The sequence below is a fragment of the Stegodyphus dumicola genome, chromosome 8, assembly GCF_044657685.1.
Source record: "Stegodyphus dumicola isolate Sdum_Otavi_A_Nest chromosome 8, ASM4465768v1".
NCBI classification, from domain to species: Eukaryota; Metazoa; Arthropoda; class Arachnida; order Araneae; family Eresidae; genus Stegodyphus; species Stegodyphus dumicola.
This window is the reverse complement of record NC_140775.1, coordinates 33,379,789-33,392,685: the sequence shown is the minus strand read 5'-3', so window position 1 is coordinate 33,392,685 and position 12,897 is coordinate 33,379,789. Positions and strand designations below refer to the sequence as shown.

At 31.8% G+C, this 12,897-nt stretch overlaps 1 protein-coding gene across 3 annotated transcripts in view; it reads left to right on the top strand.

The window, feature by feature from the left end:
* Positions 1-12,897, top strand: part of LOC118191324 (uncharacterized) — a 90,250-nt gene that overhangs the window by 1,361 nt on the left and 75,992 nt on the right. For 2 of the 3 annotated variants that reach the window (XM_085821724.1, XM_085821722.1), the window contains exon 2: positions 8,018-8,241. In XM_085821724.1, coding sequence (XP_085677850.1) covers positions 8,034-8,241 — 208 coding nt within the window. In that variant the 5' untranslated portion in view covers positions 8,018-8,033. Of the gene's footprint in view, positions 1-4,331; positions 4,352-8,017; positions 8,242-12,897 lie in introns of those variants that run through there. The other variant, XM_085821723.1, reaches the window with a different exon arrangement.

The window sequence follows — 12,897 nt, the reverse complement described above, 5'->3', positions numbered from 1 at the left end:
TAATAACAAATTTAAGTTTATACATTAGTTTCTTCAGCTTATTTAGAAAATGTTAATTGTAAAAGATTAAGGTTAATTGCCATGTATGATTAGGGTAGTTATTCCCGTGCAAATAATGAGGTTGTATAGTTAAAAAAAGATTGCAGATAAGAAACAATAACAGAAAAAACTTTACTACATCTAAATAAAAATTATATTTCCATATTTGAAGCTGAAATGTTTATATTAAACAGAACACATTCTTTTAACATAATTAATGTCATAGTACTAGGTTTCTGTTTAAATGAATGATGTTTTCACACTTATAGTGTATAAAAACAGATTTTCCTCACTTAGTAGCATATTTTTTAACTTAGTAAAAGGTCATTTGGTATTGAAACTATTTAATGGTACTGACATGGGCAGGAAAATGACTTATTTTGCATTCTAGAAGACTAGCAAAATTGAGGAGTAATTCAAAGTTTAATATTTCAATAATGTGCTTGTATTTTCCAGTCTGCAATGCTGAAAGTGATGTACTTTTCTATACAGTAAGTGCTGGTTAACATGGTCACATTTGTCCACATCTATTTTCATAGCATTAACTGAACAATAATATTAAATGAGAAAAAATACCTTTCAAAATAGCAATGGAATTTAATATAAATATAACTAAAGCAATAAATCGGTATTTTTACAGCATTTTAATTAGGAAAATGCAAATTGTTTGCTTATAAATGGTTCCTAATTTTTTTAATGCAAAAATTCATTTATGAACGGTTCATAATGTTTGTAGATAAAATTTGACCGATGCTGTACTCTTAATCACAGCATCGGTCAAAGATGATTTTCTAGATGCTTACAGAGAATTTCTTTTCGAGTGAAAAGAAAAACATTTTTTCCCCCTCCTGAAGCAGAAAGATGTGTGTCTGATCACCGTCAAAGTGTATGTCAAACTAAGATTGCTTTTTTTCCTGCTTTTAAATGGTTGACTGAAATTAAAATCAAGTTGTTTTGCTTTTTTCCTGCTTTTAAATGGTTGACTGAACTTAAAATCAAGCTGTTTGGTGACTTAACCTGCCACTTTAGGACGTTTCTTTGTTAATTGGTGATTTTAAAGGTCTGTCTTGACCTTATTTGTTGAATTAAGGTTATTTAACGATTTTAGTTTGAAAAATTTATTCTGTAATAGTTTGATCATTGTAATGGAATTGTTAATTAAATAAATGATGTATTTTCCATGTTTTCATATGCAAATGGTGGGACTTTGGAAAATCGATACTAGCATTTGAATGATCACATTACGCTGTATTAACTGTACTTAAAGCAAATGGAGAAAAGTAACTATTCCAACAGAAGGATTAAAGCTCTAGTTTGAATTTTTCTACAGTCAAAAGTCTAATCCAGACTCGTCAGGACTTCGGCGATTCCACATTATAGAGCATAAGTTTAAATCTGGTAAGATGGCATGCAGAAATTATAAAATTAAAAATATGAAACCGCAATTTATGAAATAAAGAGCACTTATGATCTAAAAGGTATCAAAATTAACAACAACAACAAAAAAAAAAAAAAAAAAAACTAATTTTTATTTGTTTAGTTTATCAAACATTTCTTTCAACGTGCACATGCGTAAAGCAAACATTATGCATAGTCAGAATTAGAAAATTGCAACCAGAAAACTATTTGATATATATTCGTGATATTTATAATGACGAGAAATTTGATTTAAATCATATCAAAGACGGAATACATCGAGATGAAATACTACATTTAATAAGAAATTATAAGCCGAATAAAATAAAAACTGCCCTGAAGATAAGGATAGTGCTGACAGATAAACTTCCAGTTCATTGCGCAACGAGATGTTCTCCCCCCCCTAAATAACTTGTATATGTTCTTTTCTTATTATTAAAATAACTTTGACTCAATATGGTTAGGTTAGATTATTCAAATGTGGCAAAGCACACAAGGTTTTCTGCCTAGGGGAAGAAATGCCTTTAAGGGAGATTTTGTGAGGGAAATTGACTCGTACATTATGCATGGGAAAAACTGAAAATCAACAAACAGTGCAGTCAGCCCATTCACTTGGGCTTGAATTCAGATCGAACTACTGGTATTCAGGGGTGTTAACCACTGTGCAGAATATATTTATATGTAAATTAATTGCATGATGTGTTAAAGTTTATGAATTAAGAAATTATTTTAAATATGGTCAATAAGATTTATCCTATCTTAATTTCAGCTAGTGTCTGGTCTTGAGACTTGGTCATTTTCAGCTTGCTGAAAGTGGTGGAAAACAGAATGCTTTTTACTGAATGCAGTAAAATGATTTTAATGCCGAATTATTGAAATAATTTTAGTACATAGTCTTCAGTTTTCAGTACTGCTCTATCATGTATATATTTTACATCACAAAATAATTATTTTTTCTAAAATCCCACTGAAAATATTTAAATTAACTTTCTTTTATTCTGTTGTATTATCTTCACTATATTATGGATTTATAATTACATTTAGTCAAGGTTATATTCAGATACAGTACAAAGTCCGTAATCCTCACTCGTTGGGACTTCGGCGATTCCAGATTAGGAGTTTTTCCAGATTATAGATCATCAATTTAAATCTGGTAAGATGGCATGCAGAAATGATACAATTAAAAATATGAAATCGTATTTTATGAAATAAAGAACAATTATGATCTAAAGAGTATAAAAATTTAAAAAAAAAAAAAAAAAAAAAAAAAAAAAAAAAAAGCAAAATATTTATTTGTTTACTTTAATAAACATTTCTTTCAATGTAAGTTGTTTAAGATGCTTCCACAAAAAATTCAAAAAGTTCCTTTTCTTGTGTCATATATAGTGGACTTTCCAATGCCGTACTTCTCACATAATTTTGAGACGGATAGGCCTTTATCCATTTTTTGCAGCAATTTCACTTTTTATTTGATGGACATCGAAACATACTTTCGCTTTGTGGATCCTTTGGTAGCTCCAGAATCGGAAATTCTTTTTGACATAATTGAAAGTTCAAGCTTACTTTTATAAAACTGCTTTAACAGTCTGCAAAAAATAATAAGCCGGATCCAATTAGAAGATTAAGGGACAACACAATCTGCAACATTAACTGAAATAGATAATTAGATAATTTTGGCTTAATTTATACCGTCCGTTATACATTAAACACGCGTAAACATATTATGCGCTCCGTAAACGCATTATATGTTTACGCATGTGCAGAAAGTTTGTAGCTTTGAGGTTCGGATTAGATTCCCGTTTATGGACGTCCGGATTAAAGACTTTTGACTGTATAGTATTATTTAAGTGTGTATAATTTTTGTATAAATTATATTGGGAGGTTGCAGGTAGACTATTTAAATATGAAAAATAATTTGAAACATAATAGAATAAATATAGTCAAAAGTCATTAATTCGGACACCCATAATCCGGAATTATCTATAATCTGGACCTCAAAGCTACAAACTTTCTGCGCATGCGTTGCATTGACACATGCGCGTAAGACCTTTACGGCTGCGGCGCGCATTGAATTGGAAGTTGATCTGTCAGCACTATCCTTATCTTCAGGCAGATGTTTTTTTTTATTTGGCTTATAATTCCTTACTAAATTTAGTATTTCATCTCAATGTACTCTGTCTTTGATATGATTTAAATCAAATTCCTTGTCATTATAATTCGCTTCCGATAGTGAAGAAAACGAAAAAATTTCGATTGACAAATTATTCGGTATTCTCGACACAGCAATTATAGCACTTGAACAGTGGAACTTTGTAACTGAAGAAGAATTATGTCTGTTTATAGAATTAAAGAGAAAGTATTATCATTTAAAATGAAGCAACTTAAACAACTTATGAAAGAAATGTTTAATAAAGTAAACAAATAAATATTAAGCTTTTTTTTTTTTTTGGAAATTTTGATACCCTTTAGATCATAATTGTTCTTTATTTCATAAATTACGGTTTCATATTTTTAATTTTATAATTTCTGCATGCCATCTTACCAGATTTAAACTGATGATCTATAATCTGGAATCGCCGAAGTCCCGACGAGTCCGGATTATCAACTTTTGATTGTAATAAAAAAGATCGTTATTTGGTGGATTTAATAAGTATTTACAGAAAAATTTGGTATTAGCGATATTAAGAAAAAAAAGTATTGTAAAGTTTGCAAATATAATTGTGGAAATTCAATACTGTAATAGAATAATTATCCAATTTATGAGTTTATAAGTTTTTACTCATATATAAATTTTATTATTTGTAGGGCTTTTGATTATCCATGCTAATGTCAGGAAAGCAATTCACAAGTAATTGAAAAACACAGATAATCCAGACAATCAATTCTCATACATGTTGTATGTTTTTATTTCTTAAAAAATGAGTAATTTTACTTTGTTTTTGAGAACATTTAAACATTTGTTGATTTTTCAGTCATATTTTTCAAAATACAATTTCTTCATTGACATTTCTTTCCCTTTGATTGACAAAATCCAATAGAGTTTCAGCAGACATCACTGCTGTCTCGTGTCTAAGTAATTCTTTGTTTGTATTCTCCATATCACTCTTAGTCTCTTCAATTTTTGTGACATTTGAAACAATATCTGCATCACTCAAGCATTGAAAAACTTGGCTCAGTTAAATCAAAATACTTGTTACGGAGGTTTGATTACAATTATAACACAGTGGACTGTAATTTAAAATAGGAATGGAGATGACCTTTGAATTTAATCGAGCTAGTAGCCATGCCACATATAATTCCAGTCTGAGTATTTTTATCGGAGATACTCTAGATTTGTAACATAACAGTGTTGTTTGCCACTGTCCTTGGTTTTTTTTTTGAGCTTATGTAGATTGCTGCACCATAGGCACGTCCTGACGCATCCATGTAATTCAATCATTATGATATTTGTAATGATCACATGCCTAGGAACCTTTACTTGGGAAGAATTGGATCAGACCATTTTAATTTTTTTTCCCCACAGATTTTGTAGAGATATCTTTCCCTTTGTAATCACTGGATCAATTAGTCTGAGAGGATCAAACAGGCTTGCTATGGAAGATAGAACATCCCTTTTTATGAAACTTGCCTTTGATTCTATATTAACCATAATATTCTCTATCTAGCAGTAGATGCCAAGGTGTTGAACATCCATGTGTTAACAAAGAAAAAGGATGCCAGAGACTGTCCCGTTTGGTACAGCAATATTGGCCCCAGGCAGTGGCTTAGTTGACAGCCCAATACAGTGCTGGGTCAAGTGCGCATGTTTCAGAATATACACTTTAGCAGACATTGTTGGATATTGGACTGTGCAGCTGACATCCCAGTTATGTCCCCCTGTTGACCAAGTGTCATTATCAACTACGGTTACAGTGGGCCTGAGAACTTGAGTCTCGAAGTTAAATTATCGGAATTACATGCCCAAAGCATGCCGAGAGTTTTCACAAGATGGGAATCTGAAAAAAAATTATATTCAGTAGCCTTGTTGTGTAACAAGTCTGGATGGTTTGAAACCCATTTATGTAACTTCATCTCACTCTTGTTCAATAGATTTATTAATTCAAATTGCAAAGAAATTGTGCTCTTTAAATTTTCTGAACCTGATAAAATATCATCCACCATAGACATCCGTAAGTAAAACTGCGGAAGCAAGGGGAAAACACCTGTGCTCCTCCTCAACTAAAGCTTTTGAAGTTCTAGTTGCCAAATATGGGGCACATGTTGTACCATATGTAATTTTTCTCAGTCTGTAAGTTTCAACAGATGAGCACAAACATGATTTTCACAAAATTCTCTGATGTTCTCTATCACTTTCTTCGACAAGAATTTGCCTGTATGTTTTAGTAATATCTGTGCTAAATACATATGTATGTGTTTGAAAGCAAGTTACTATTGAAAACATATCTTGCTGCACAGTTCCACCATTCAGTAATAAGGAGTTGAGACTTATTCCATTTGCGCACTTAGCTGATGCATCAAACATGATTCGAAAAGGGGTAGAAATGCTTTCTGGTCGAAACACTGCTTGATGTGGGCTGTAATAATTTCCACTACAGTTCTCGAAGTGAAGTAACCTTTTCCATATGATTTAATGTAAGATATTCATCCGTTAATGCCGTATATAAAATGGGCATAGTTTGATTTTTGTCCACTTTTTTCCAGAACAAATTTAGACGTCTTTCTGCCATTGATTTAGATTCTCCTAAACTAGAATGTTTGCCTTCCGTAATGGGTAATCTAACGATAAATCTTTCAGTGTCATCGCGCTTGTGAGTGGCAACAAAATTTTGCTCACAATGTTCTCTTTCAAGTGTTTGTGAATCATCATTTGTATCATCTCCTGGAAAGGATTCAATTTCAAAGAATTATACATCATTATTACCTTGACTTCTGCACAGTTAGATAAATTTCTGATTTTTATTATTTCTCCATGACTGAACTATTGTTATTGGTTTTACTTCCAATCAACGTTTTGCTATTCCATATGGCATCCAATACGGTCAATTTTTTCCACAACTTCATAAGATCTTTATCTTCCTCAGCAAGAGTTATTAGAAGACCTGCTCATGCCTGTGCATTGCCACATATGGATAATTTGCAAACAGGATTATCCACACCTGGATATTCAAGACTACACTGTAGTTGAATTTTGATTTTGTAGATTGAATTTCATTAAAAAAGGATGCAAATGCTTTAAATTTCTTAGATAAGTTAACAAATATTTTACACTTTTTCCAAAATATTATGACCATCCCCGCATTTTCTAGTGAAGTCATCTGGATGTCATCGAGGGCAGGTGATTAAGTAGTAATGGTATTTAACTGCTGCTGGAGAAGGTAAGGAATCATTCTTGTACTTTTGGGAGTGATGGGAAAGGTTGTTAAGCAAATTTGATAGAGAGCGGATTTCTAATGGCCCGAAGACCCAGAACGAGTATCTCCGAAACTGCACACCTGGTAGATTGTTCAGGATCTGCAATTGTTGGTATTTATGCAAATTGGATAAATGACAGTGAAACTAGCAATAGATGCCAAGGTGTTGAACATCCATGTGTTAACAAAGAAAAAGGATGTCGGAGACTGTCCCGTTTGGTACAGCAATATTGGCCCCAGGCAGTGGCTTAGTTGACAGCCCAATACAGTGCTGGGTCAAGTGCGCATGTTTCAGAATATACAGTTTAGCAGACATTGTTGGACATTGCACTGTGCAGCTGACATCCCAGTTATGTCCCCCTGTTGACCAAGTGTCATTATCAACTACGGTTACAGTGGGCCTGAGAACTTGAGTCTCGACCATGGATTGTTGAAGACAGTTGACTGGTTGGATGAATCATGATTTCTTATTCATCATGTCTGTGGTTGTGTCAAGGTACACTGTCTTCGAGGCGAACAGTTGCTCCTGTACAGCAGGTCATACACAGGATGGTGGTGACGATAGCAGGTCATACACAGGATGGTGGTGATGATATTATGCTTTGGAGGACCTTGTGGGTGGTAGAATAGACCATGAAAGATGTGGACTATCCGAGCATAACGGCGAATCAGTTGTATTTTTACATGGTGTCTGTCTTTCCAACTGGATATAGAATCTTCCAGCATGATAGTGCCCCTTGTCACAAGGCTCCAGTTGTATTGGAGTGGTTCAAGGAGCATAAGGATGAATTTCAGTTGATGTCCTGTCCACCTAAATTGACAGATCTTTAATCTGACAAGTGTTATGGAGCGGCAGTTCAGAGCTCAAACACCACTATGGCAGGTTATCTTGACTTTGCATGACTTCTTCTTGGACATTTGGTACAACCTGTCTTCAGTCATTTACCAAGAACTTCTGGCATCCATGCCAAGATGTGTTGCAGCTGTTTTGTAGGCAAAAGATTGTGCAGTGCATTATTGAATAAATGGCCATTATGTTTTGTCTTATCTGAGTATATATAATATTTCACAATCTTAGTAACTTTATATGCGGTGAATAATCTGAATAACTTTTACATGTTTAAATTAATTTTTATTTTTTATTTTATTAGAAATTCTTCTGATGAAATGACTTCATTTGAAGTTTTGCCTAATCAGAATGGTCTCTCTGAGTCTTATGATTCAGCAGAATTCAGTTTTATCCCAGCATCAAATCCTGAAGAAAATTTTGATTTGACCAACATGCACTCTGCAATGACATCTTCTGCAGCAGATCTTAGTGTTGAAATTCAAGCACGGCTTGTTGAACTTTTGGAAGAAAATGCAGCATTGAAAGGTAAAATTTTAATTTATAAATATGATACTTCTTTCTAAAGCAGCCAGCACATGAATTGTTGGTGACGTTTGAAATTTGCATGTTATGGATTGAGCAATTAAGTCTGCCAGTTTTAGCAATTAACCTTTTAATGCATTCAATCTCATTAACTCATGTACACATAACTAAATTATTTCCATGTACCCGAATAAATACATTCAAGAAATGTTTTGTCAGGTATGAATACAACAGAATACATCTGATACAGTTTCTTGAGTTAAAATGACAAAAGAGGTTTAAAAAAAAATAATAATAATAATAAATAAATAAATAAAATAAAAAAATAAAAAAACTGGTGAAAAGAAAGACCATGTTTTCTTGAATGCTTATTTTTGCATTAAGGGGTTAAGAGCAGTTGCTGCTCTAACGAGGAATCTGTTATTGGGATCGGATTCAGGAATGTGTGTATATATTGCGTGGATGTATGGATATATGTGTTCATGTAGGCGTGTATGTATGTCTTGTAACAGCTTTAAATAATATTAAAATCTTGTAGATTAAATAATTTAAATAGTTGAACATTAAGGTATTTGTGAATGGCAATATTTGAAACCAGACTCGAGTGCCACGTGCGACTCTCGCACGAAGTATGTAATTTATTTTTAAATGATAGAATGTGTTTTCTCTTCTTGTTTGTATGTCGCCATTTTTTTTAGTGTTAAATAAAAGTTATTGCTGTGTTCCATCATTGGAGTTGCTTCATATTGCCAAAGAAGTATCACAGTCTGTACATATGTATATGTGTGTATACATATATTAAAATACATCCATCCATACATGCATTTCTGAATCTGGTCCTGATAACAGAAGAGTACCCTGATTTGTATATTTTATGAACTTTTAAGTTATGAAGTTACAAAAATAATGTACTTTGGGGTTCTTTCTGATTATCTGCACCTTATCAAGTAGTGACTCCGTGAAGATGTTGTGAACTTTCAAAAATTGTTTGTTTGGCTATCTTTATGCCTCCCAGGTACTAGTTTCTTCGTAAAAAATAATCAGATGACGTATTTTATGAGAAAAAGGGTAAAAATATATTTCAGGGTGCCCTTTGGCAGTATTCCTGTTAACATCCAAGAGTAGGGAGGTGTAGAGAATTTTCATTTATTTGTTGGGTCTCCCAGCAGAACATTAACTATTGTTCTGCACATTCTTTTGTATGCTGGAAAGTATGTATAGGTTAGCTGTTGTTGTTTTTGTTCCTGAAACTGCATAGTAAACATGACAATTCTACTAAATGTCAAAATGTAGAGTGTGGATAATTAGAACATAATAAATAAGTAATGTTATATTGATTTCTTGTTTTTCATCATAATTGCTTTATTAACTGCTTCAGCCCATGCTAATAATACATACTGTATCATACACCTCTAAAAGGACAAATTGTTATTTAATATGCAGAACCAGTATTATGTTATAAATGTGTTGCTATAAAAACAATTTTAAAAGGAAATAAATGATAAAAACTATAGCAAGGAATTCACTATAGCAAACTAACTATAGCAAGGAATTCACTACTATACAAAATGCAAATTCATAACTGTTTAGCTAAATCATTTATTTACAGTAACTTTAAATGGATTAAGATAGTTGAAATTTAAAAACATATCAGAAAGAACTTAAGTTAAAAAGATAAGTGAAAAACCTAGAATTTAGGATGGGGGGAAGGACTGGTGTGTCATAGAGACAAATTGTTAGATGTGTCAAAGCTAATCCCACCAAATCAAGCCAGAGTTCATATTCTCTAAAATTAATAATAATTTAAAGTTAAATTTTGCCTGATTTTCAAATTTACAAACTTCCTAAATGTATTTACTTAATGTGCTAGTTGTGCTATTTAATGTGCTTTCTAAAATACATTATGTAAACATGCTGCTATATTTTAAATAGCTTACAGTTACAATTGTGTAGGTTTCTTAAAATTTGCTTTTTCATAAGTTGAACCAAAACTACATTCATCATTTAGTTTTGAATTTTTCAATTTAGATGTTAATTTCTGTTGCTAAATAACTTGTAGATGTTCTTTTCTTATTATTAAAATAACTTTGACTCAATATGGTTAGGTTAGATTATTCAAATGTGGCAAAGCACAGAAGGTTGTCTGCTTAGGGTGAGGAATGCCTTTAAGGGAGATTTTGTGAGGGAAATTGGCTCGTACATTATGCATGGGAAAAACTCTGAAAATCAACAAGCAGTGCAGTCAGCCCATTCACCTGGGCTTGAATTCAGATCGAACTATTGGTATTCAGGGGTGTTAACCACCGTGCAGAATATATTTATATGTAAATTAATTGCATATGTGTTAAAGTTTATGAATTAAGAAATTATTTTAAATATAGCCAATAAGATTTATCCTATCTTAATTTCAGCTAGTGTCCGGTCTTGAGACTTGGTCATTTTCAGCTTGCTAAAAGTGGTGGAAAACATAATGCTTTTTACTGAATGCAGTAAAATGATTTTAATGCCGAATTATTGAAATAATTTTAGTACATAGTCTTCAGTTTTCAGTACTGCTCTATCATGTATATATTTTACATCACAAAATAATTATTTTTTCTAAAATCCCACTGAAAATATTTAAATTAACTTTCTTTTATTCTGTTGTATTATCTTCACTATATTATGAATTCATAATTACATTTAGTCAAGGTTATATTCAGATACAGTACAAAGTCCGTAATCCTCACTCGTTGGGACTTCGGCAATTCCAGATTAGGAGTTTTTCCGGATTATAGACCATCAATTTAAATCTGGTAAGATGGCATGCAGAAATGATACAATTAAAAATATGAAATCGTAATTTATGAAATAAAGATCAATTATGATCTAAAGAGCATCAAAATTTTAAAAAAAAGCTTAATATTTATTTGTTTACTTTAATAAACATTTCTTTCAATGTAAATTGTTTAAGATGCTTCCACAAAAAATTCAAAAAGTTCCTTTTTCTTGTGTCATATATAGTGGACTTTCCAATGCTGTACTTCATGCATAATTTTGAGACGGATAGGCCTTTATCTATTTTTTGCAGCAATTCCACTTTTTGTTTCATGGACATGAAAACATACTTTCGCTTTGTAGATCCTTTGGCAGCTCCAGAATTGGAAACTCTTTTTGACATAATCGAAAGTGCAAGCTTAATTTTTATAAAATTGTTCTAACAGTCTGCAAAAAATAATAAGCCGGATCCAATTAGAAGATTAAGGAACAGCGCAATCTGCAACAGTAACTGAAATGCCTTAAATAATTTTAGCCTAGCTTATACCGTCCGTTATACATTAAACGTGCATGCGCATAAAATTTGTAGCTTTGAGGTCGGATTATAGATCATTCTGGATTATGGACGTCCGGATTACAGACTTTGTACTGTATTTTATTACATGCATATTTCTTCTTATTTCTAGTGGCATAATTTCTCTGAAATTGCTACATAATGTAATTCCAAAAATCTGTGAATAAAATTAAAATGCAGAAGGAAAAATACCACAGATGAAAGTGCACTAATGAAATAAAATAAATCAAAAAATATTATGGTTGGAGCGTTTGAATCTCATGAATTGTAAGAAGGATTTATGAACATAGTCTTTGCACTTTTTTCGTCATTCAGAACTCTCGGATCCTCATCTAAAATACATGTTTAATGTTTTTAACTCAAAGCTTTGAAAAGATTATTTGTATTGATGTCCTTTGAAAACATTGTTAAAAAAAGAGGGGGCAATGGGATTTTAGTAAATTTGGATAGCTGATATCAACTTGTCATCCTGAGAGGATAGACTATGAAGTTTCTGGAAAGAATTTAGCATTCCATATTTAATATTTATTTATGTTAATTCTTGGAAAAATTCCGATGTCCTGTATGTGATTTATTTAAAAAAAATTCTAGAAGAATGCATAAAAAAAAAAAAAAAGAAAATCTGAAAGGTTTCAGATTTTAAATTACGTCAAAAGGGGCGTTTTTTAAGCATTTTGTATGGTACCTTAAAAGTTCACTTAAACCATAAAATTCAGTTCAAGAGCAATATCGCAAACTAATTTTAAATTGAGCATATCTTTTTTAGAATTTCCGATGCACAGGCTTACACGCTGGAGATTAAAATGTTTTTCTGTACAACATAACCATTGCTAACATTGAAATTCCTGAGTTTGTTAATCAAAAATTCATTAAAGTTTTACAAAATCGAAAATAAAACAAATTTCAAATTTGGGCTTTCAGACGCCCATATTCGCAGTAGGATTACGTCATTCAAAATTTGATGCTCTAAGTACCGTTGTTTTAGCACAATGCGAGAAATATACATACATTTATGCAGATTTTTCATTATTTAATTTTTTAAAATATAATGCAGGACTCTAACATTTGGTGGCAACAGACTTAAAAGTGAAACTGACATTCAGAGTTATTCGACACAAAATCACAAAACAAAAACAATAGTCTCTCAGGGACAAAGACCTTTGGACTAATTATTACTTAAATATATTTGTTAAATTTTATTAAAAGAAGATTCAAGAGTTTTAATTATGTACTCATTAAGTTTCTAATTAAATCTAGGTGTATTTATAAAAACTGTATTGTTAACAATTTTCCATTAAAAATGCTTTGAGAATTGTTTTGAATTCATA